At 46.4% G+C, this 26,398-nt stretch overlaps 1 protein-coding gene across 15 annotated transcripts in view; it reads left to right on the top strand.

Moving 5' to 3' along the window:
- OTOF (otoferlin) overlaps nucleotides 1–26,398 on the top strand; it is a 628,499-nt gene that overhangs the window by 247,506 nt on the left and 354,595 nt on the right. For 14 of the 15 annotated variants that reach the window (XM_073673817.1, XM_073673815.1, XM_073673810.1 and 11 more), the window contains exons 3-4: nucleotides 19,802–19,890; nucleotides 25,210–25,309. In XM_073673817.1, the coding sequence (XP_073529918.1) occupies nucleotides 19,802–19,890; nucleotides 25,210–25,309 (189 nt within the window). Of the gene's footprint in view, nucleotides 1–19,801; nucleotides 19,891–24,874; nucleotides 25,106–25,209; nucleotides 25,310–26,398 lie in introns of those variants that run through there. The other variant, XM_073673821.1, reaches the window with a different exon arrangement.

Below are 26,398 nucleotides of genomic sequence, written 5' to 3'. Positions count from 1 at the left end.
TATCCTAGATATTACTTGGGTGCAATTTATATTTCTTCCATCATTTTCAGACCCTCGATATGTCATTAATCACTTTCTTCTAGTCTCATACCGTCTGTGTGTGCCCCTCCTGGTGTCATCTGCCCTCCCTGAAGACTTGGATGCTTTCCCCCCTCTCCACAGTTTGAGCAGTGTGTAACCTCCTCACCTGCCTGTTGATATTTCTGACACTCAGAAAAGAGAACACTAACAGAGCTAGGGACACAGCTCTGATGGATTTTTGTCATATTGCAGAGTAGCTAGCTATATACAGGAGCTGCACAGACTCTACAACAGCAAAAGGACAGGACATTTTTATTGAAGATTTTTTTAGAAAGTTGCCTAATTTTGTATATAGGAAGCAAATATACAGTTAAAAAACTGTAAAGGTGTAATTTGAGCAACTGAGACAGGACTGGTCTGGGGGACTAGTCCTACCTTATTTACATGAGGAGATTAAAGGCTTGTTTTAAAAAAGAAATCACCAGTATTGGGCGACCCCCCCCCATATCATTAAAATAAAGAAATGAACATATATACCACTACTGGCCAGTGAGGGTTAAAAAAAAAACATAATGATTGTTACACATAGTTTTAAGTCATTTTTAGTCCTACTTACAGAACATTTATGAACCCCCCCCCCCCCAAAAAAAAAAACAAAAACAATTTTGTGCCATATTTGCATAAATACTCCTCCCTTGATGCTGGGAGGTATAAGATACATCCCCTAGTCTCAGACTTTTCTTGTGTTTATGTCCCGCCTGGTGTGATCTGCCCTCCTTGAAGATGTAGATGCTTTCCCCTTCTCTCTACACTGTGATTTGCCATTTACAATCTCCTCCCTCTCCCAGCTGCTCTCTCTAAGAGCGCAGTCAGTCGGCCATATAAATCAGAGCGAGATCGGAATGCAGTGCAGGCACTGGCCGGCGGCTTTCCCAACCTGAGCTTGACAGCTGCAAAGAAATATATGAAGCTTTCTCACTCAGGTCGGGAGACCCGCCAGTCAGTCCGAGCACTGTGTACCGATCTCGCTCTGATTTTTACAGCGGTCTGACTGTGCTTTAACACTAAGAAAAAGCTGAGAAAACTGACAGAGCCTGGAACAATGAGCTGTCAGATCTGTATTACAACTAGCAGCACTGCCGGCTGTGCACAGATGCTGTACAGACTCTACAGCAGCAAAATGGTGCAACATTTTCAGGAATTTTCTAAAAAAATATTTTTGGGGAAATTTGCTTTGTTTTGCAATTAGGTAGCAAATTGTAAGAATGAGACGTCAGGATCAAGGTGTGCATACCCAGATAATGTGGCTATGTGGAACTCACACATTATATAGGAGGCTATGTGGGGGCTTCATACTGTATATATGGAGGCTATGTGGGGGCCTCATACTGTATATATGGAGGCTATGTGGGGGCTTCATACTGTATATATGGAGGCTATGTGGGGGCCTCATACTGTATATATGGAGGCTATGTGGGGGCCTCATACTGTATATATGGAGGCTATGTGGGGGCTTCATACTGTATATAAGAGGTTATGTGGGGCTCACATTGTATACAGTTATATGAAAAAGTTTGGGCACCCCTATTAATCTTAAGCTTAATGTTTTATACAATTGGTGTTTTTGCAGCAGCTATTTCAGTTTGATATATGTAATAACTGTTGGACACAGTAATGTTTCTGCCTTGAAATGAAGCTTATTGTACTAACAGAAAATGTGCAATCTGCATTCAATCAAAATTTGACAGGTGCATAAGTATGGGCACCCTTATCATTTTCTTGTTTTAAATACTCCTACCTACTTTTTACTGACTTACTAAAGCACTTTTTTTGGTTTTGTAACCTCATTGAGCTTTGAACTTCAGAGCTAGGTGTATGCAATCATGAGAAAAGCTACTTAAAGTGGCCACTTGCTAGTTGTTCTCCTAATTGAATCTCCTCTGAAGAGTGGCATCATGGGCTCCTCAAAACAACTGTCAAATGATCTGAAAACAAAGATTATTCAACATAGTTGTTCAGGGGAAGGATACAAAAAGCTGTCTCAGAGATTTAACCTGTCAGTTTCCACTGTGAGGAACATAGTATGGAAATGGAAGAACACAGTGACAGTTCTTGTTAAGGCCAGGAGTGGCAGGCCAAGAAAAACATCAGAAAGGCAGAGAAGAAGGATGGTGAGATCAGTCAAGGACAATCCTCAGACCACCTCCAGAGAGCTGCAGCATCAACTTGCTGCAGATGGTGTCACTGTGCGTCGGTCAACTATACAACGCACTTTGCACAAGGAGAAGCTGTATGGGAGAGTCATGCGAAAGAAGCCGTTTCTGCAAGCTCGCCACAGACAGAGTCGGCTGAGGTATACAAAAGCACATTTGGAGAAGCCAATTTCTTTTTGGAAGAAGGTCCTGTGGACTGATGAAACCAAGATTGAGTTGTTTGGTCATACAAAAAGGCGTTATGCATGGCGGCAAAAAAACACAGCACTCCAAGAAAAACACTTGCTACCCACAGTAAAATTTGGTGGAGGTTCCATCATGCTTTGGGGCTGTGTGGCCAATGCCGGCACCGGGAATCTTGTTAAAGTTGAGGGATGCATGGATTCCAATCAGTATCAGCAGATTCTTGGCAATAATGTTCAAGAATCAGTGACAAAGTTGAAGTTACGCAGGGGATGGATCTTTCAGCAAGACAATGATCCAAAACACCGCTCCAAATCTACTCAGGCATTCATGCAGAGGAACAATTACAATGTTCTGGAATGGCCATCCCAGTCCCCAGACCTGAATATCATTGAACATCTGTGGGATCATTTGAAGAGGCTGTCCATGCTCGGCGACCATCAAACTTACAGGAACTGGAATTGTTTTGTAAAGAGGAATGGTCAAAAATACCTTCATCCAGGATCCAGGAACTCATTAAAAGCTACAGGAAGCGACTAGAGGCAAAAGGAGGATCTACTAAATATTAATGTCACTTTTCTGGTGAGGTGCCCATACTTATGCACCTGTCAAATTTTGTTTGAATGCAGATTGCACATTTTCTGTTAGTACAATAAACCTCATTTCAAGGCAGAAACATTACTGTATCCAACAGTTATTACATAGATCAAACTGAAATAGCTGCTGCAAAAACACCAATTTTTATAAAACAATAAGCTTAAGATTAATAGGGGTGCCCAAACTTTTTCATATAACTGTATATGGAGGCTATGTGGGACTCACATTGTATATATGGAGGCTATGTGGGGCTCACACTGTATACCTGGAGGCCATGAGGGGCTCACACTGCATACCTGGAGGCTATGTGGGGGCTCACACTGTATATATGGAGGCTATGTGGGGGCTCACATTGTATATATGGAGGCTATGTGGGGGCTCACACTGTATATATGGAGGCTATGTGTGGGCTCACACTGTATATATGGAGGCTATGTGGGGGCTCACACTGTATAAATGGAGGCTATGTGGGGGCTCACACTGTATATATGGAGGCTATGTGGGGGCTCACATTGTATATATGGAGGCTATGTGGGGGCTCACACTGTATATATGGAGGCTATGTGGGGGCTCACACTGTATATATGGAGGCTATGTGGGGGCTCACACTGTATATATGGAGGCTATGTGGGGGCTCACACTGTATATATGGAGGCTATGTGGGGGCTCACATTGTATATATGGAGGCTATGTGGGACTCACATTGTATATATGGAGGCTATGTGGGACTCACATTGTATATATGGAGGCTATGTGGCGGCTCACATTGTATATATGAAGGCTATGTGGGGGCTCACACTGTATATATGGAGGCTATGTGGGGGCTCACACTGTATATATGGAGGCTATGTGGGGGCTCACATTGTATATATGGAGGCTATGTGGGACTCACATTGTATATATGGAGGCTATGTAGGGCTCACACTGTATACCTGGAGGCTATGTGGGGGCTCACACTGTATATATGGAGGCTATGTGGGGGCCCACACTGTATATATGGAGGCTATGTGGGGCTCATACTGTATACCTGGAGGCCATGAGGGGATCACACTGTATACCTGGAGGCTATGTGGGACTCACACTGTATATATGGAGGCTATGTGGGGGCCTCATAGTGTATATATGGAGGCTATGTGGGAGCTCGCTTTGTATATATGGAGGTTATGTGGGGCTCACACTGTATATATGGATGCTATGTGGGGGCCTCATACTGTATATATGGAGGCTATGTGGGGGCTCACACTGTATATATGGAGGCTATGTGGGGGCCCACACTGTATATATGGAGGCTATGTGGGGCTCATACTGTATACCTGGAGGCCATGAGGGGATCACACTGTATACCTGGAGGCTATGTGGGACTCACACTGTATATATGGAGGCTATGTGGGGGCCTCATACTGTATATATGGAGGCTATGTGGGAGCTCGCTTTGTATATATGGAGGCTATGTGGGGCTCACACTGTATATATGGATGCTATGTGGGGGCCTCATACTGTATATATGGAGGCTATGTGGGGGCTCACACTGTATACCTGGAGGCATGAGGGGCTCACACTGTATACCTGGAGGCATGAGGGGCTCACACTGTATACCTGGAGGCTATGTGGAGGACTATGGCCGTCTAGAACTTCAGAGAAGAAATCTTTATAATTGTTACTTGTAGTTGCATTCCAAAATTTGGAGCCCAAAGAACTTTTTTCCAAGCTTCCGAAAAAAATAACAATTTTTTTTTACACATTTTCATAAAAGAATCACCATCTCGAGGTCAGAAGGTGGAAGCTCTGTCATCAGTGGGTCAAAAATAGGCAAATGTTTGTTTTCTATTCCGAAGCTCGTCCTCGGTGAATGCATGGATGGTGCTTGGCATGACGCCCCCTACCTGTGGCAGTGAGAATATCATTCGTAAATCAAGGCAATCAGATTTCTGGAGGCCTCAATATCAGAACGACGGCAGATGTGACGGATCCTGAACTATTTAATGTTCTTCATTTCCCGGGAACATGCCGCCATCTCTCGGGGGTCCCAGATACTAAATATAAAATGTCAGCGGCAGTGGAAGAAACAGAGATCACTACTAATGAGCCGCCAGGCTTCTCTCCTGTGAACCTTCCGTTTGAAACTTGCGGTAAGAAATAAATGAGGCCTTTGGGGCTGTATTGTGTCTGAAGCTCCCGGGATTCTGCCGTCATTAGTCGTAAACCCTCCAAGCCGCACCAACAACTCGTTATTTTATCTTCTCCATTTCAGGTTTATTTAATCTTTGCAGTCCCAGAAATCTGCATTTTTGCAAAAAATTTAATTTAGTTTTTGCAGCCCTAGAAGTAAATCAAGGGTGAGAATTAAGAAATGCGGAGAGGAGGAAAGCATCCAAGTCTCCAAGTCCTCAGGGAGGGCAGATCACATTAGGAGGGACACACACACCTTCAAGAGAAGACCAAGACTAGGAGATGTATCTCATATATCCCAACCTAAGGTGGTTGGTGTTTATGAAAATGTCGATGGCTTAGAACTCTTATTTATAGTTACATTCCAATATTTACACCCCAATTTCAGATTCTCTCCCAAGAACATTTACAATTCCTCCCCAAAAACTTGTTGCAACATTTGTATAAACACCAGCCACTTGAGGTTGGGAGATATGAGATACGTCTCCTAGTCTTGGTCTGCTGGTGTGTGTGTGTCCCTCCTAATGTGATCTGCCCTCCCTCAGGACTTGGATGCTTTCCCCCTTCTTCGCACTTGGATCTACTGGGTACAATGTAGCAAAGCTTTACATTTATTAATGTCATGTACAAATCCTAGATGTGACTGTAGTCCTTAGTTTATTCAGGGTTCCCAAGGATCACTAGTACATACATTGCTGCTTGAAAGTTTGTGAACCCTGCAGAATTTTCAATATTTCTGCATAAATTTGACCTAAAACTACAAAAAAAAGTCCTAAAAGGAGATTAAAAAAAACAAATTAAACAAATGAGGCAAACTTTGCCATTTTTTGTTTCATGAGGAAAATGATCCAATATGACATGTCTGTGAGTGGCAGAAGTATGTGAACCCTTTGCTCTTAGTATTCGGTGTGACCTTCTGCAGCAATAACTGTTCCCGATAATTGCGGATTATTCCTGCACATCGGATGGAGGAATTTTAGCCCATTTCTCACTACAAAACAGCTTCTCTGTGAGGTTGGTGGTTTTCCCCCCCATGAACTGCTCCCGTCAGCTCCTTCCACAACATGTCCATAGGATTAAGATCAAGACTGTGACTCGGCCGTTCCCGAACTTCTCCTTGTGGCTTTGTGGTGTTGTCTTGCCGCAGGACGCACGTTCTCCTGAAATTCAGCTCATGGATAGACCGACGTCCGGACATTTTCCGTAAAGATTTTCTGGTAGAATTCAGACAAACATTAACATCAGCTAATGTGAATGTGAGAAAGGCCTTTAGTTGCTTAGAGGTGACCTTGGGTTCCTTTGTGTCCTCACGCATTATTATACACCTTACTCTTGGAGTGATCATGATTGGTCACCCGCTCCTGGGGAGGGTAATAATGGTCTTCAACTTGAGTCCAAACTCTTTCAGAGATGGTTTTGTAACAATTTCTGGCCCGATGGGCATCAACATCTCTTCTTCGGAGGTCGTCAGAAATGTCCATTGTTTGAGCCATGATGCACATCCACAGATATCAAACTTTGGTCTTTTAATAAAACAGGTCGCCCATTCTCACCTGATTGTCATCCCATTGATTGTAAACACCAGTCTCTTTGCTAATCCTAAAAGGGTCACATACTTTTACCACTCACAGACATGTGATATTGGATCATTTTCCTCATTAAAAAACAACAAAGTCTGATATTTTGAGTCAATTATTTGATTTGGTTCTTTTAGGACTAATGTATTATTAGGGGCAAATTTATGGAGAACTATGAAGGGTTCACAAACTTTCCAGCACCACTGCACAGTGCCTAGATACATGCCTCCACATAGTCCCTGGTGGGCCAGTGGTAAGAACTGCCAGTCCTAGATCACATAGTATAACGTCTGCAAACATAAAGAGTTGGCTCAGTTCATTTAGCAATAGATGACGGAGGATCCCTTTAAGAATCAGAAACCCTCTCGGTGCTGGACAAGGACAATAAATGTCACTCCTCCTGCGGACGGCTCCAGATCTAATGAGATGAGAGTGTGGAGAATGCGACCTTGTCCGCTCCGCGCTCTGAGTCACAGGACGACCTTGGTCAGTGTGAACTGTGACTAACCGCGAGCAATCAACAGGAAAACACAGAATCTACATCAGGCAGGGCGGGGCTTATCCCAAAAGAGGGTGTGGTCATGGTGGGAGGGATTGGTAAGAGGCGGGACTTGTGATAATGAGGACCCCTTTAAGTCTTTTTACTGTATCTGATAGATTGGAAAATTTCTTGTAGCGAAACTGAATTAAATGGATTTTAATTTATAACTGTGACCCTTTAATCTGGCACTCATATAATCCGGCACTCGTATAATCCGGAACTCGTATAATCCAAAACTCGTATAATCCGGAACTCGTATAATCCGACACTCGTATAATCCGGAACTCGTATAATCCGGCACTCGTATAATCCGGCACTCGTATAATCCGGAACTCGTATAATCCGGAACTCGTATAATCCGGCACTCGTATAATCCGGCACTCGTATAATCCAGCACTCGTATAATCCGGCACTCGTATAATCCAGCACTCGTATAATCCGACACTCGTATAATCCGGAACTCGTATAATCCGGAACTCGTATAATCCGGCACTCGTATAATCCGGAACTCGTATAATCCGGAACTCGCATAATCCGGCACTCGTATAATCCGGAACTCGTATAATCCGGTGCTCGTATAATCCGGAACTCATATAATCCGGAACTCGCATAATTCGGCACTCATATAATCCGGAACTCGTATAATCCAGCACTCGTATAATCCGGCACTCATATAATCCAGCACTCATATAATCCAGCACTCGTATAATCCGGCACTCATATAATCCAGCACTCGTATAATCCGGCACTCATTATTCTTACCTGCCGGATTATCAAGGAATTAGCCGACTCCAGTTCTGCCTCAAGAGCAAAGGAACACAGGGATAAGTAGTGGTGTATGGCGGTATTATTGTAAATTATGTTACAGTGTTATATAGGAACTATATGGCAGAATATATACATATGTATGAGAACTGTATGGCAGTGTTATATGGGATTGATGTGGCCGTGTTATATGAGAACTATATGAGAGTGTCATGTGTGAGCTATATGGCAGCGTTATGTGGAAAACATGACAGTATTATATAGGAACTACATGGAAGTGTTATATGGAACCTAATTTGCAGGGTTATATGGGAGCTATATGGCAGTATTATGTTTGAACTACACTGGGTACGGAAAGTATTCAGACCCCTTTTACATTTTTCACTCTTTCTTTCATTGCAGCCATTTGGTAAATTCTAAAAAGTTCATTTTTTCCTCAGTAAAGTCCACTCTGTGCCCCATCCTGACTGAGACAAAACAGAAATGTAGAAATTTTTGCAAATTTATTAAAAGAGAAAGTCACATGCTGTCCATTTCCTTGTGATCCTCCTTGAGATGGTTCTGCTCCTTCATTGGAGTCCAGCTGTGTTTAATTACAATGATAGGACTTGATTTGGAAAGGCACATGACTCGCCCTCTGGGCCGTGGGGCACTCGGATCCGGGCAGTAGGGGAACGATGGGAGTAGTAGTGGCAACCCGGTTCCGTGGCTCAGGGTGGTCAGGCCAGTGGTAGTCCGTTATGTGCTGTTGATTATGTCCGACTACACCACCCGTGGATTTGCGGTCATTAGGAACTGCCGCTGCACGCAGACCGCTGGGGCTGATGATGTATGCAGCTGGGATGGTGTGACTCCCCACGGGATGAGTGCGGCCCCAGGGCAGTGTAGTGGATGGTGAGAGTGATGGTGGTGAGAGTCCCAGTGCTGATAGTGCTGGAGGAGCAAGGAGCACGCAGACAACAGGTTGCAGTCCAGGGTCTTTACTAGAACAGGTAAATTGACCCACAAACAGTCCCAGCTAGGAGGGGACCTGGATGTCTGAGAGCAACGGGGAGATTGGCCCTGGTCAGGGTGAGGGTGTAGGCCTACCGTGCTTTCTGCGCTCCTTCTGGCTATCTCCTCCTGATAGGGTAACAGCCCACGTTTCCGAGCTTTCCGTGCTTTCTCGCCTGTATGGCCTGCGACGTGGGTTCCTTTCTGCTCCCAGCCTTGTACGGCTTTACTGGTCCCTTCGGTTGTGGCAGGGCCTCCAGGCTTCTTAGGCCAAGGAATATACAGTCCCTTGCGGACTGGTTCTCTGCTGGGGGATGTGGAATCCTTCCAGCCTCAGACACCAAAGTCTGGTAAATTAAGTCCGTTATCTGCCAAGACAGGCTCTCTTCGCCTCTTGTCTCTGGCTGGTGGCTCTCCTCCTGCCACACTTCCTCTTAGGTGCAGTGCAACTGTCTGTCCCTCTCTGCTCTGGGACACGTCTCAATGCTGAGACAGGCCATCAAGTTCTCCCTAACCCTGCCCCCAGCACCAGCTTTTATAGGGGCAGCCTGCTCCCCCTACTGGCCTGAGACAGGAGGTGCTGCATGCTAATGTTCCCCTGACTAGAGAACCTCCCCCCTGCTCTCAGATTTAATACATTTTGTGGCATCCAGGCCAGGGTGACACACACACACCTGTCTATATAAGACCTCACAGCTCACAGTGCATGTCAGACCAAATGAGAATCATGAGCTCAAAGGATCTGCCCAAGGAGCTCAGAGACAGAACTGTGGCAAGGCACGGATCTGGCCAAGGTTACAAAAGAATTTCTGCATTACTCAAGGTTCCTAAGAGCACAGTGGCCTCCATAATCCTTAAATGGAAGAAGTTTGGGACCACCAGAAGTCTTCTTAGACCTGGCCGTCCAGCCAAACTGAGCAATCGTGGGAGAAGAGCCTTGGTGAGAGAGGTAAAGAAGAACCCTAAGATCACTGTGGCTGAGCTCCAGAGATGCAGTAGGGAGATGAGAGAAAGTTCCACAAAGTCAACTATCACTGCAGCCCTCCACCAGTCAGGCCTTTATGGCAGAGTGACCAGACAGAAGACTCTCCTCAGTGCAAGACATATGAAAGCCCTCATTGTTATGATCTGCAACATGTACTAAGGAAAGATAGGGGAAAGCTGTCCCTACAGTAAGACTAAGCTGAATCCCTGCGATGTAGCGGGCTGACTGTTCCTAGTGAACAGACCCGCCTTAGTCCTCGGCTAGTCTGAACGAAGACCTATAGAATTAAGGGAGGGGTCCCTAAAAGAACTAAGGACTGGGACAAAAATGGGACACCTCCTAAACAGAGAAGTTGTTGCAGAACACAAAAAGACAAACTGACAAAAAGTACTAGAGGTCCCAGAAAGACCAAGCGAACTTGAAAGAGAAAGGCACAGAAGCACCTGGCTAGAGAAACAGTCAAACACTGAAGTCCAGCACAGCCAGAAGGGCGGAGCTGGAATATAAAGGCAGATGGTCATGTGACCACAAAACACAAGATAGAAAAAACAAACAGGAGGGTTCTAACACGCATAGTTTGCTCAAAAACACATGAAGGACTCCCAGACTATGAGAAATAAGATTCTCTGGTCTGATGAGATGAAGATAAAACTTTTTGGTGATAATTCTAAGCGGTATGTGTGGAGAAAACCAGGCACTGCTCATCACCTGCCCAATACAATCCCAACAGTGAAACATGGTGGTGGCAGCATCATGCTATGGGGGTGTTTTTCAGCTGCAGGGACAGGACGACTGGATGCACATTAGTGTATATAGGAACTATGTGACACTGCTTTGTGGGAAATATACAGCAATAATATGTGGGAACCATATGGCAGTATTATGTAAGAACTATATGACAGTATTATAATGGAGCTCTTTATGCGGGAACTACATTGCAGTATTATGTGAAAACTACATGGAAATATGTGCAGTATATTATGGCAGTTTTGTGTGGGATCTATTTGCAAATAATACATGGGAACTATTGGGCAGTATTATGTGGGAATTATAGGACCACATTGTGAGTGAAACATGGCCGTGTTATGTCTGAACTAAACAAATGGGCGGTGTGGGAACAATATGGCAGAATAATGAGGGAAGGATATTTTTATGTAGAACCTATTTATCAGCGCCATGTGGAAATGACTTTTGAAACTTTTCTACAATATGGCAGTAGTATGTCGGGTGTATATCTCGGCATTATACGGCAGTAGTATGTCGGGTGTATATGTCAGCATTATACGGCAGTGGTATGTCGGGTGTATATGTCGGCATTATACGGCAGCGGTATATCGGGTGTATATGTCGGCATTATATGGCAGTGGTATGTCGGGTGTATATCTCGGCATTATGCGGCAGTGGTATGTCGGGTGTATATGTCGGCATTATGCGACAGCGGTATGTCGAGTGTATATGTCGGCATTATACGGCAGTAGTATGTTGGGTGTATATGTCGGCATTATACGGCAGCGGTATGTCGGGTGTATATGTCGGCATTATACGGCAGCGGTATGTCGAGTGTATATGTCGTCATTATACGGCAGCGGTATGTCGGGTGTATATGTCGGCATTATGCGGCAGCGGTATGTCGAGTGTATATGTCGGCATTATACGGCAGCGGTATGTCGGGTGTATATGTCAGCATTATACGACAGCGGTATGTCGGCATTATATGGCAGTGGTATGTCGGGTGTATATGTCGGCATTATACGGCAGTGGTATGTCGGGTGTATATGTCGGCATTATACGGCAGTGGTATGTCGGGTGTATATGTTGGCATTATACGGCAGCGGTATGTCGGGTGTATATGTCGGCATTATACGGCGGCGGTATGTCGGGTGTATATGTCAGCATTATACGACAGCGGTATGTCGGCATTATACGGCAGTGGTATGTCGGGTGTATATGTCGGCATTATACGGCAGTGGTATGTCGGGTGTATATGTCGGCATTATACGGCAGTGGTATGTCGGGTGTATATGTTGGCATTATACAGCAGCGGTATGTCGGGTGTATATGTCGGCATTATACGGCAGCGGTATGTCAGGTGTATATGTCGGCATTATACGGCAGTGGTATGTCAGGTGTATATGTCGGCATTATATGGCAGTAGTATGTCGGGTGTATATGTCGGCATTATACGGCAGCGGTATGTCGGGTGTATATGTCGGCATTATACGGCAGCGGTATGTCGGGTGTATATGTCGGCATTATGCGGCAGCGGTATGTCGGGTGTATATGTCGGCATTATACGGCAGTGGTATGTCGGGTGTATATGTCGGCATTATACGGCAGCGGTATGTCGGGTGTATATGTCGGCATTATGCGGCAGCGGTATGTCGAGTGTATATGTCGGCATTATACGGCAGCGGTATGTCAGGTGTATATGTCAGCATTATACGACAGCGGTATGTCGGCATTATATGGCAGTGGTATGTCGGGTGTATATGTCGGCATTATACGGCAGCGGTATGTCGGGTGTATATGTCGGCATTATACGGCAGCGGTATGTCGGGTGTATATGTCAGCATTATACGACAGCGGTATGTCGGCATTATATGGCAGTGGTATGTCGGGTGTATATGTCGGCATTATACGGCAGCGGTATGTCGGGTGTATATGTCGGCATTATACGGCAGTGGTATGTCGGGTGTATATCTCGGCATTATACGGCAGTGGTATGTCGGGTGTATATGTCGGCATTATACGGCAGCGGTATGTCGGGTGTATATGTCGGCATTATGCGGCAGCGGTATGTCGTGTGTATATGTCGGCATTATACGGCAGTGGTATGTCTGGTGTATATGTCGGCATTATGCGGCAGCGGTATGTCGAGTGTATATGTCGGCATTATACGGCAGCGGTATGTCAGGTGTATATGTCAGCATTATACGACAGCGGTATGTCGGCATTATATGGCAGTGGTATGTCGGGTGTATATGTCGGCATTATACGGCAGCGGTATGTCGGGTGTATATGTCGGCATTATAAGGCAGCGGTATGTCGGGTGTATATGTCAGCATTATACGACAGCGGTATGTCGGCATTATATGGCAGTGGTATGTCGGGTGTATATGTCGGCATTATACGGCAGCGGTATGTCGGGTGTATATGTCGGCATTATACGGCAGTGGTATGTCGGGTGTATATCTCGGCATTATACGGCAGTGGTATGTCGGGTGTATATGTCGGCATTATACGGCAGCGGTATGTCGGGTGTATATGTCGGCATTATGCGGCAGCGGTATGTCGTGTGTATATGTCGGCATTATACGGCAGTGGTATGTCTGGTGTATATGTCGGCATTATAAGGCAGTGGTATGTCGGGTGTATATGTCAGCATTATACGGCAGTGGTATGTCGGGTGTATATGTCGGCATTATACGGCAGCGGTATGTCGGGTGTATATGTCGGCATTAAACGGCAGTGGTATGTCGGGTGTATATCTCGGCATTATACGGCAGTGGTATGTCGGGTGTATATGTCGGCATTATACGGCAGCGGTATGTCGGGTGTATATGTCGGCATTATGCGGCAGCGGTATGTCGTGTGTATATGTCGGCATTGTACGGCAGTGGTATGTCGGGTGTATATGTCGGCATTATACGGCAGCGGTATGTCGGGTGTATATGTTGACATTATACGGCAGTGGTATGTCGGGTGTATATGTCAGCATTATATGGCAGTGATATGTTGGGTGTATATCTCGGCATTATACGGCAGCGGTATGTCAGGTGTATATGTCGGCATTATACGGCAGCGGTATGTCGGGTGTATATGTCGGCATTATACGGCAGTGGTATGTCGGGTGTATATGTCGGCATTATACGGCAGTGGTATGTCAGGTGTATATCTCGGCATTATATGGCAGTGTTATGTCGGGTGTATATGTCGGCATTATACGGCAGTGGTATGTCGGGTGTATATGTCGGCATTATACGACAGCGGTATGTCGGCATTATATGGCAGTGGTATGTCGGGTGTATATGTCGGCATTATACGGCAGCGGTATGTCGGGTGTATATGTCGGCATTATACGGCAGTGGTATGTCAGGTGTATACAGTATATGTCGGCATTATACGACAGCGGTATGTCGGCATTATATGGCAGTGGTATGTCGGGTGTATATGTCGGCATTATACGGCAGCGGTATGTCGGGTGTATATGTCGGCATTATACGGCAGTAGTATGTCGGGTGTATATGTCGGCATTATACGGCAGCGGTATGTCGGGTGTATATGTCGGCATTATACGGCAGCGGTATGTCGGGTGTATATGTCAGCATTATACGACAGCGGTATGTCGGCATTATATGGCAGTGGTATGTCGGGTGTATATGTCGGCATTATACGGCAGCGGTATGTCGGGTGTATATGTCGGCATTATACGGCAGCGGTATGTCGGGTGTATATGTCGGCATTATACGGCAGCGGTATGTCAGGTGTATATGTCGGCATTATACGGCAGCGGTATGTCAGGTGTATATGTCGGCATTATGCGGCAGCGGTATGTCAGGTGTATATGTCGGCATTATACGGCAGCAGTATGTCGGGTGTATATGTCAGCATCATACGGCAGCGGTGTGTCGGGTGTATATGTAGACATTATACGGCAGTGGTCTGTCGGGTGTATATGTCAGCATTATACGGCAGTGGTCTGTCGGGTGTATATGTCGGCATTATACGGCAGCGGTATGTCAGGTGTATATGTCGGCATTATACGGCAGCGGTATGTCAGGTGTATATGTCGGCATTATGCGGCAGCGGTATGTCAGGTGTATATGTCGGCATTATACGGCAGCAGTATGTCGGGTGTATATGTCAGCATCATACGGCAGCGGTATGTCGGGTGTATATGTCGGCATTATACGGCAGCGGTATGTCGGGTGTATATGTCGACATTATACGGCAGTGGTCTGTCGGGTGTATATGTCGGCATTATACGGCAGCGGTATGTCGGGTGTATATGTCGGCATTATACGGCAGCGGTATGTCGGGTGTATATGTCGACATTATACGGCAGTGGTCTGTCGGGTGTATATGTTGGCATTATACGGCAGCGGTATGTCGGGTGTATATGTCAGCATTATACGGCAGCGGTATGTCGGGTGTATATGTCGACATTATACGGCAGTGGTATGTCGGGTGTATATGTCGACATTATGCGGCAGCGGTATGTCGGGTGTATATGTCGACATTATACGGCAGTGGTCTGTCGGGTGTATATGTCGACATTATACGGCAGCGGTATGTCGGGTGTATATGTCGGCATTATACGGCAGCGGTATGTCGGGTTTATATCTCGGCATTATACGGCAGTGGTATGTCGGGTGTATATGTCGGCATTATACGGCAGTGGTATGTCGGGTGTATATGTCGGCATTATACGGCAGTGGTATGTCAGGTGTATATCTCGGCATTATATGGCAGTGGTATGTCGGGTGTATATGTCGGCATTATACGGCAGTGGTATGTCGGGTGTATATGTCGGCATTATACGACAGCGGTATGTCGGCATTATATGGCAGTGGTATGTCGGGTGTATATGTCGGCATTATACGGCAGCGGTATGTCGGGTGTATATGTCGGCATTATACGGCAGTGGTATGTCAGGTGTATACAGTATATGTCGGCATTATACGACAGCGGTATGTCGGCATTATATGGCAGTGGTATGTCGGGTGTATATGTCGGCATTATACGGCAGCGGTATGTCGGGTGTATATGTCGGCATTATACGGCAGTAGTATGTCGGGTGTATATGTCGGCATTATATGGCAGCGGTATGTCGGGTGTATATGTCGGCATTATACGGCAGCGGTATGTCGGGTGTATATGTCAGCATTATACGACAGCGGTATGTCGGCATTATATGGCAGTGGTATGTCGGGTGTATATGTCGGCATTATACGGCAGCGGTATGTCGGGTGTATATGTCGGCATTATACGGCAGCGGTATGTCGGGTGTATATGTCGGCATTATACGGCAGCGGTATGTCAGGTGTATATGTCGGCATTATACGGCAGCGGTATGTCAGGTGTATATGTCGGCATTATGCGGCAGCGGTATGTCAGGTGTATATGTCGGCATTATACGGCAGCAGTATGTCGGGTGTATATGTCAGCATCATACGGCAGCGGTGTGTCGGGTGTATATGTAGACATTATACGGCAGTGGTCTGTCGGGTGTATATGTCGGCATTATACGGCAGTGGTCTGTCGGGTGTATATGTCGGCATTATACGGCAGCGGTATGTCAGGTGTATATGTCGGCATTATACGGCAGCGGTATGTCAGGTGTATATGTCGGCATTATGCGGCAGCGGTATGTCAGGTGTATATGTCGGCATTATACGGCAGCAGTATGTCGGGTGTATATGTCAGCATCATACGGCAGCGGTATGTCGGGTGTATATGTCGGCATTATACGGCAGCGGTATGTCGGGTGTATATGTCGACATTATACGGCAGTGGTCTGTCGGGTGTATATGTCGGCATTATACGGCAGCGGTATGTCGGGTGTATATGTCGGCATTATACGGCAGCGGTATGTCGGGTGTATATGTCGACATTATACGGCAGTGGTCTGTCGGGTGTATATGTTGGCATTATACGGCAGCGGTATGTCGGGTGTATATGTCGGCATTATACGGCAGTGGTATGTCGGGTGTATATGTCGACATTATGCGGCAGCGGTATGTCGGGTGTATATGTCGACATTATACGGCAGTGGTCTGTCGGGTGTATATGTTGGCATTATACGGCAGTGGTCTGTCGGGTGTATATGTCGACATTATACGGCAGCGGTATGTCGGGTGTATATGTCGGCATTATACGGCAGCGGTATGTCGGGTTTATATCTCGGCATTATACGGCAGTGGTATGTCGGGTGTATATGTCGACATTATACGGCAGCGGTATGTCGGGTGTATATGTCGGCATTATACGGCAGCGGTATGTCGGGTTTATATCTCGGCATTATACGGCAGTGGTATGTCGGGTGTATATGTCGGCATTATACGGCAGCGGTATGTCGGGTGTATATGTCAGCATTATACAGCAGCGGTATGTCGGGTGTATATCTCGGCATTATACGGCAGTGGTATGTCGGGTGTATATGTCGGCATTATACGGCGGTGGTATGTCGGGTGTATATCTCGGCATTATACGGCAGTGGTATGTCGGGTGTATATGTCGGCATTATACGGCAGCGGTATGTCGGGTTTATATCTCGGCATTATACGGCAGTGGTATGTCGGGTGTATATCTAGGCATTATACGGCAGTGGTATGTCGGGTGTATATCTCGGCATTATATGGCAGTGGTATGTCGGGTGTATATGTCGGCATTATACGGCAGCGGTATGTCGGGTGTATATGTCGGAATTATACGGCAGCGGTATGTCGGGTGTATATGTCGGCATTATACGGCAGCGGTATGTCAGGTGTATATGTCGGCATTATACGGCAGCGGTATGTCAGGTGTATATGTCGGCATTATGCGGCAGCGGTATGTCAGGTGTATATGTCGGCATTATACGGCAGCAGTATGTCGGGTGTATATGTCAGCATCATACGGCAGCGGTGTGTCGGGTGTATATGTAGACATTATACGGCAGTGGTCTGTCGGGTGTATATGTCGGCATTATACGGCAGTGGTCTGTCGGGTGTATATGTCGGCATTATATGGCAGCGGTATGTCAGGTGTATATGTCGGCATTATACGGCAGCGGTATGTCAGGTGTATATGTCGGCATTATGCGGCAGCGGTATGTCAGGTGTATATGTCAGCATCATACGGCAGCGGTGTGTCCGGTGTATATGTCGGCATTATACGGCAGTGGTCTGTCGGGTTTATATGTCGGCATTATACGGCAGCGGTATGTCGGGTGTATATGTCGGCATTATACGGCAGCGGTATGTCGGGTGTATATTTCGACATTATACGGCAGTGGTCTGTCGGGTGTATATGTTGGCATTATACGGCAGCAGTATGTCGGGTGTATATGTCAGCATCATACGGCAGCGGTGTGTCGGGTGTATATGTCGACATTATACGGCAGTGGTCTGTCGGGTGTATATGTCGGCATTATACGGCAGCGGTATGTCGGGTGTATATGTCGGCATTATACGGCAGCGGTATGTCGGGTGTATATTTCGACATTATACGGCAGTGGTCTGTCGGGTGTATATGTTGGCATTATACGGCAGCGGTATGTCGGGTGTATATGTCAGCATTATACGGCAGCGGTATGTCGGGTGTATATGTCGACATTATACGGCAGTGGTATGTCGGGTGTATATGTCGACATTATGCGGCAGCGGTATGTCGGGTGTATATGTCGACATTATACGGCAGTGGTCTGTCGGGTGTATATGTTGGCATTATACGGCAGTGGTCTGTCGGGTGTATATGTTGGCATTATGCGGCAGCGGTATGTCGGGTGTATATGTCGGCATTATACGGCAGCGGTATGTCGGGTTTATATCTCGGCATTATACGGCAGTGGTATGTCGGGTGTATATGTCGGCATTATACGGCAGCGGTATGTCGGGTGTATATGTCAGCATTATACAGCAGCGGTATGTCGGGTGTATATCTCGGCATTATACGGCAGTGGTATGTCGGGTGTATATGTCGGCATTATACGGCAGTGGTATGTCGGGTGTATATGTCGGCATTATACGGCAGTGGTATGTCGGGTGTATATGTCGGCATTATACGACAGCGGTATGTCGGCATTATATGGCAGTGGTATGTCGGGTGTATATGTCGGCATTATACGGCAGCGGTATGTCGGGTGTATATGTCGGCATTATACAGCAGCGGTATGTCGGGTGTATATCTCGGCATTATATGGCGGTGGTATGTCGGGTGTATATCTCGGCATTATATGGCGGTGGTATGTCGGGTGTATATCTCGGCATTATACGGCAGTGGTATGTCGGGTTTATATCTCGGCATTATACGGCAGTGGTATGTCGGGTGTATATGTCGGCATTATACGGCAGTGGTATGTCGGGTGTATATGTCGGCATTATACGGCAGCGGTATGTCGGGTTTATATCTCGGCATTATACGGCAGTGGTATATCGGGTGTATATCTCGGCATTATACGGCAGTGGTATGTCGGGTGTATATCTCGGCATTATATGGCAGTGGTATGTCGGGTGTATATGTCGGCATTATACGGCAGTGGTATGTCGGGTGTATATGTCGGCATTATACGGCAGCGGTATGTCGGGTTCATATCTCGGCATTATACGACAGTGGTATGTCGGGTGTATATCTCGGCATTATACGGCAGTGGTATGTCGGGTGTATATCTCGGCATTATACGGCAGTGGTCTGTCGGGTTTATATCTCGGCATTATACGGCAGCGGTATGTCGGGTGTATATCTCGGCATTATACGGCAGTGGTATGTCGGGTGTATATCTCGGCATTATACGGCAGCGGTATGTCGGGTGTATATCTCGGCATTATACGGCAGTGGTATGTCGGGTTTATATCTCGGCATTATACCGCAGTTTTTCGTGGACAGAAATAATAAAATCTGTCTAGAAATACTTTTTTGCAGGAGGGGGGCGGGGGTAGACATTGCTTGTTTCCCAGGGTCCCACATTTTATTGGTATATAAATATTTCATCTGTAATCTGTGTAGTGGATCTGGGACCCCCTGAGTAACACCGCGCCCCTCTCCCCTCTTCTTCCAGACTTTCCGCTGGCCGATCGCCAGTAACATTGATGGGAACGAGATGCTGGAAATACAAGTGTTTAACTACAGCAAAGTCTTCACTAACAGGTGAGTGCAGCCTCCTCCGTGGTTTCGCTCCCTCCGCCGAGCCTGTGTATGTGTCTGCCTGCACTCTACAGTGCAGTGCTGCTGTGTAAAGTATGGCGGAGGACAACACACGGATTGCTATGTGCACACGTTCAGGATTTGAATGCAGAAAATTCCTTAAGGTTTCTGCATCTCTTGGCAGGAAAAATGCTGCAGAAAAAACGCGCGTTTTGCCACAATTTTGATGCATTTTTGTACATCAATGAATGCTTTTTGGAGCTAAATAAAGATATTTGAAAAAGAAATGTGCCATTGCTTTTACCCTTGGATAACCGTCAGACCTGGGGTGAGTATATTGGTTAATTTAAGTGATTAAAGAATGTGTCTGTTGCATTTCAAATAGAGTGTTTACACTGTGTCTGTGTGTTTATTTTTACTCTTTACTTAGGTTTAGTAATGAAAGGGTCTGATTGACACCTTGTCATCACTAAACAAAAGGGCTAGGTGTCAACTAATCCCATAAACCCAATCTCATTAGCATTACCATTCATGTAATTTTTGGGGCAGCTGAGAGCTTATTAGCCTAGGAAGGTGCCATTAGGCAGACATGGTTCCTGGCTATTATTAACAATGCACAGTTGTTTGCTTAGGCGCTACATCCCCACGATCAGCAACCAGCAGCACTTTGGACACAGCGTATTTTAGCGGTGTCCAAAATGCTGTGTTCTACACTGTGTTCCAAATTATTATGCAAATAATATTTTCTCAGATTTTCCCAAATTTCCTATATGAATTGCAGTCATTGTAATTTTCCAGTCAAATAACTATTCGAGTACAATTGAAAGGTTTTTGTATAAACTGCCTATGATAAGAGGATAGTTTTAAAAAAATAAAAAACTCAAACTGCACTCAAAATGCATGTTCCAAATTATTATGCACAGCAGAGTTTTCAACCTTCTCATTTTAATAAAGAACAAAAAAATGGTCATTTGTGAAATTATAAGCATTAGCAGGTTATTACACACTGAAATCAAACAGTTTTCAACTCAAAACTTTATTCTAGGTGATGTTACATTTTCACATAGGACCCCTTGTTCGAAAGGAGCTTCTGAACTCTCTCGTCCATTGAATTTGTCAGGTTTTGGATGGTTTCTGCTTCAATTGTTTTGCATGAGGACAGAATACCCTCCCAGAGCTGTTGCTTAGATGTGAACTGCCTCCCGCCATCATAGACACTCCTTTTAATGATGCTCCAAAGGTTCTGAATGGGGTAGAGGTCAGGGGAGCATGGGGGTCACACCATAAGTTTGTCCCCTTTTATGCCCATATCAGCCAGAGATGCAGATGTTTTATGTGCAGCATGAGATGGTGCATTATCATGCATGAAAATGATCTTGCTGTGAAATACACGGTTCTTCTTCTTGAACCATGGAAGGAAGTGCTGTTTGAGAAACTCAACATACATTATGGAGTTCATCTTTACCCCTTCAGGGATCCTAAAGGGGCCGACAATCTCTCTCCCCATGATTCCAGCCCAAAACATTACTCCACCTCCTCCTTGTTGGCGCTGTAGCCGTGTTTGCGTGGGGTGTCCATCAACCAGCCATCCTCCACTCCATCCATCTGGACCATCGAGCGCTGCACGGCACTCATCCGTGAACAAAACAGTTTTGAAGTCAGTCTTCATGTAATGTTTGGCCCACTGGAGCCGTTTCTGCTTGTGTGAAGTGGATAGAGGAGGTCGACAGGATGGCGTACGCACAGCTGCAAACCTCTTAAGGACCCTGCATCTTGTTGTTCGGGGGACGTTGGAGGCACCAGCAGCTTCAAAAACTTGTCTGCTGCTATGACAAGGCTTTTTTGCCGCTGCTCTTTTAACCTGACGTAATTGCCTGTAGGAAAGAGTCCTCAATTTGCCCTTATCAGCACGCACACGTGTGTACTGTGAATCAGCTACATACTTCTTGATTGCCAAGACACTTCATCCTGATCATCGCACAATGTTGATTGTAGTCATGCCTTGACCTAAACACTCCACAATTTGTTGCTTCTCAGCAGCCGACACATCCTTTTTCTTTCCCATTTTGGCAGAAAATGTAGGCTGCTTAATAATGTGAGAGAGCCTTCTTAAGTAGTCTTGCCTTTCATTGGACACACCTGCCAAACTAATTAGCACAGGTGTCTGCAATTGCTTACAGTGATATAAAGAGCCCTGACACACATCACCATCAATGAGTTTAACTGACAAACAAACAAATTCTTCCCTTATCACTCCTAAACACTTTTTGCATAATAATTTGGAACACAGTGTAATGCCGCACTTTTGTTGTCAATACATGCGGATCCACCGCATATAATGACACTTCAATCGGTCAAAATCTGCAGCGGAGACTTGCTTGTCCACTACAGAAATTGACATGCTGCGGGTGAGTTTGGGTACATGGCCACAATCAGGAGCCGCTGCAGGTTTGACGCTGCGTGTTTATGCAGCATCAAACCCGTAGCATCCAGATGTTACAGCATAGTGAATGGGATTTCTAGAAATCCCATGACAACTATGCGTGCATCTGAGGCTGCGTCTTTCAGAACCGCAACATGTCAAATTCTCTTGCTGAGTCGCTAGTCTCCACAACAGAAGTTTAACCACTAGAATGTATTGAATGCGGTAAATACGCATGGTTCAGTGAACACATGCGGATTTACCTGCGTTCAATAGAATGCAGTGTTTTGGACGCAGCAAAAATATGCTGCATCCAAAGCACTGCTTGGCCGAATCGTGGGCACATAGCCTAATATTAAAAAAAATGGCGTGGGCTCCCGTGTCATTTTCATAATCAGCAGAGGGAAAGCTGATCGCTGGGAGCTGATATTAATAGCCGGGGAAGGGGCCATTAGCCACAAATGCTCCCTGGCTAGTAATAACAGCCCACAGCTGCTTGGTTAGCCTTTACTGGCTAGATTACAGGGGGAACCCAGAAAAAAAATTGACGTAGGGTCCCCCTATAAGAACTAACCAGAAAAGGCAGAACAGACAGCTGCAAGCTGATATTAATAGCCAGGGAAGAGGCCATGGATCCTGGCCCCCTCCGAGGCTAATAATATCAGCTCATAGCAGCCCCACTCTAATCTGGCGCTTAGCCTCGCTCTTCCCATTGCTGTGTAGCGGCGGCGAGTGGGGTAATAAGGTTGGGGTTGATGTCAGCCTTGAATTAACAGCTGACATGAAGCCCAGGTTAGTAATGGAGAGATGTCTATAAGACACCCCCATTACTAACCCCGCAGTAAGGCTTTTGACTTTTTTTCAATAAAGACACCGCCAGAATAAAGTATTTTATTTAAAAAAAAATCCATACTGTTTTAATAATTTATTTAAAAATAAAAAACACCGTATACTCACCTAACCCCCAATCCCCGAAGCCCTCATCTCCTGGAAGAAACCAAAAATAAACAACCATATCCCTCACCTGTCTGCCGTAATCCCAAACTCCTGATCATGTGCACAGCACTTCAGGATTGTCATTCGATTATCTGGCGTTTTGGGTGCATTTCCGCGTGGAAAATACCGCTGCGAAAACGCATAAAAAACACACGGTGTGCACATACTGTAGGTCGGACAGTGCATTGAATAGTAACTGCCAGCAGGTGGCACTAAAGAGGCAGATTTCTTCCTTCTGCAGGAAAGCTCATTTGCATACTTGTTTCCCATGAAGCATTGCCTGTTTTCCACAAGGAAAAAGGACCGAACTAAAGAAGAAGAAGTCGTCCAGTATCAGAAATATAACCGGCCTCACCAAACAGAGAGAGCGAATAACGGAGGCCGGAGATGAATAACGGAGGCCGGAGATGAATAACGGAGGCCGAAGATGAATAACGGAGGCTGGAGATGAATAACGGAGGTTGGAGATAAATAACGGAGGCCGGAGATGAATAACGGAGGTCGGAGATGAATAACGGAGGTCGGAGATGAATAACGGAGGTCGGAGATGAATAACGGAGGCCGGAGATGAATAACGGAGGTCGGAGATGAATAATGGAGGCCGGAGATGAATAACGGAGGCCGGAAATGAATAACGGAGGCCGAAGATGAATAACGGAGGCCGAAGATGAATAACGGAGGTCGGAGATGAATAACGGAGGCTGGAGATGAATAACGGAGGTCGGAGATGAATAACGGAGGCCGGAGATGAATAACGGAGGTCGGAGATGAATAACGGAGGCCGGAGATGAATAACGGAGGTCGGAGATGAATAATGGAGGCCGGAGATGAATAACGGAGGCCGGAAATGAATAACGGAGGCCGGAGATGAATAATGGAGGCCGGAGATGAATAACGGAGGCCGAAGATGAATAACGGAGGTCGGAGATGAATAACGGAGGCTGGAGATGAATAACGGAGGCCGGAGATGAATAACGGAGGTCGGAGATGAATAACGGAGGTCGGAGATGAATAACGGAGGCCGGAGATGAATAACGGAGGTCGGAGATGAATAATGGAGGCCGGAGATGAATAACGGAGGCCGGAAATGAATAACGGAGGCCGAAGATGAATAATGGAGGCCGGAGATGAATAACGGAGGCCGGAGATGAATAACGGAGATGCCGTCACCTCATAACTGATCACTGGGAGAACCGGACCCCGGACCAGAGGAGACTGACCACGTCACTGTTATCACGGGGGCACTGTGATGTCGCTGTTATGGGGGCACTGTGATGTCGCTGTTATGGGGGCACTTCGCTCCAGTACACTGTTCGGTATGATTCTTTTGGACACTGATCTCGCACCATCTCGGTTCCCATCGCCTTAACCCCTTCATCTCCAGCCTGAGTTCTTCTGTCTCGGGTGCAGGAGATGTGAATTATAAATGTCCTGAAGTCACAGACGGAGCGAGATGCGGATAAATAATGTATGATGATGAGGATGAGGAGGAGGAGGAGGAGGAGGAGGAAGAGGAGGAGGAGGAGGAAAGGTCTCAGCAGAAATCACTCGATCCGGCCGGAGCCTCAATAATTCACACACCTCGTACTCGCGCTCCGCAGGATATTACACCCTGTAGAGCCGCCACAGGCAATATGGCCGACACCAGAGGTGGCATCCTATCATGCCAATATAGTCCTTTTCCTGTTTAGTACCTATGACAACTCTTCCGGTCAGCCTACCACATCTTTATAGCCATAGCTTGATTATTTTATGAATAGAATGGTAGAGGTGCAGTGAAGACTGACACACAGCAGGGAAGTAAGGACTGACTGCAGCGATACAACATTGTTATTCAGGATCACCGTAAAGCTGGGTGACCGCGTGATTTATCCACGGTAATGAACTTTTTTATTTTATTTCAGACTTATCGGGACGTTTCGGATGGTTCTCCAGAAAGTGGTTGAAGAGGCGCAGCTGGAAGTGTCCGACACACTGATCGATGACAACAACTCGGCCATCCGCGTAGGTGACATTGTAACGCCACCGCTGCTGTGTTAGTGTCATCCTGTACGAGGCGCTCAGATAATACTGGAGGGGTCGGCCAGAAGGCCACATATACGGGACGTATGGTTTATCCAGCTCTTCCAAAACATTTTAAGGCGATCATTAAAGGGATCATGCAAAAGCTTAAAGGGGTTACTGAGCATGTGCGACCACACCCGATATAGACAGTGATTGGGGTGACACTGAGCATGTGCGACCACCACTGATATACACAGTGATTGGGGTGACACTGAGCATGTGCGACCACCACTGATATACACAGTGATTGGGGTGACACTGAGCATGTGCGACCACCACTGATGCAGACAGTGAATGGGGCGATACTGAGCATGTGCGACCACCACTGATACAGACAGTGATTGGGGCGATACTGAGCATGTGCGACCACCCCCGATATAGACAGTGATTGGGGCGACACTGAGCATGTGTGACCACCACTGATATACACAGTGATTGGGGTGACACTGAGCATGTGCGACCACCCCCAATATAGACAGTGATTGGGGCGACACTGAGCATGTGCGACCACCACTGATATACACAGTGATTGGGGTGACACTGAGCATGTGCGACCACACCCGATATAGACAGTGATTGGGGTGACACTGAGCATGTGCGACCACACCCGATATAGACAGTGATTGGGGCGACACTGAGCATGTGCGACCACCACAGATATACACAGTGATTGGGGTGACACTGAGCATGTGCGACCACCCCCAATATAGACAGTGATTGGGGCGACACTGAGCATGTGCGACCACACCCGATATAGACAGTGATTGGGGTGACACTGAGCTTGTGCGACCACACCCGATATAGACAGTGATTGGGGCGATACTGAGCATGTGCGACAACTCCCGATATACACAGTGATTGGGGTGACACTGAGCTTGTGCGACCACCCCCGATACAGACAGTGAATGGGCGATACTGAGCATGTGCGACCACTACTGATACAGACAGTGATTGGGGTGACACTGAGCATGTGCGACCACCCCTGATATAGACAGTGATTGGGGTGACACTGAGCATGTGCGACCACCC

This window comes from Phyllobates terribilis, unplaced genomic scaffold, assembly GCF_046119375.1.
Source record: "Phyllobates terribilis strain yellow unplaced genomic scaffold, ASM4611937v1 Scaffold_3__8_contigs__length_932513732, whole genome shotgun sequence".
In the NCBI taxonomy this organism is placed as follows: Eukaryota; Metazoa; Chordata; class Amphibia; order Anura; family Dendrobatidae; genus Phyllobates; species Phyllobates terribilis.
Note: the sequence above shows the minus strand (reverse complement) of the source record. Positions and strands in the feature narration are given on the sequence as shown.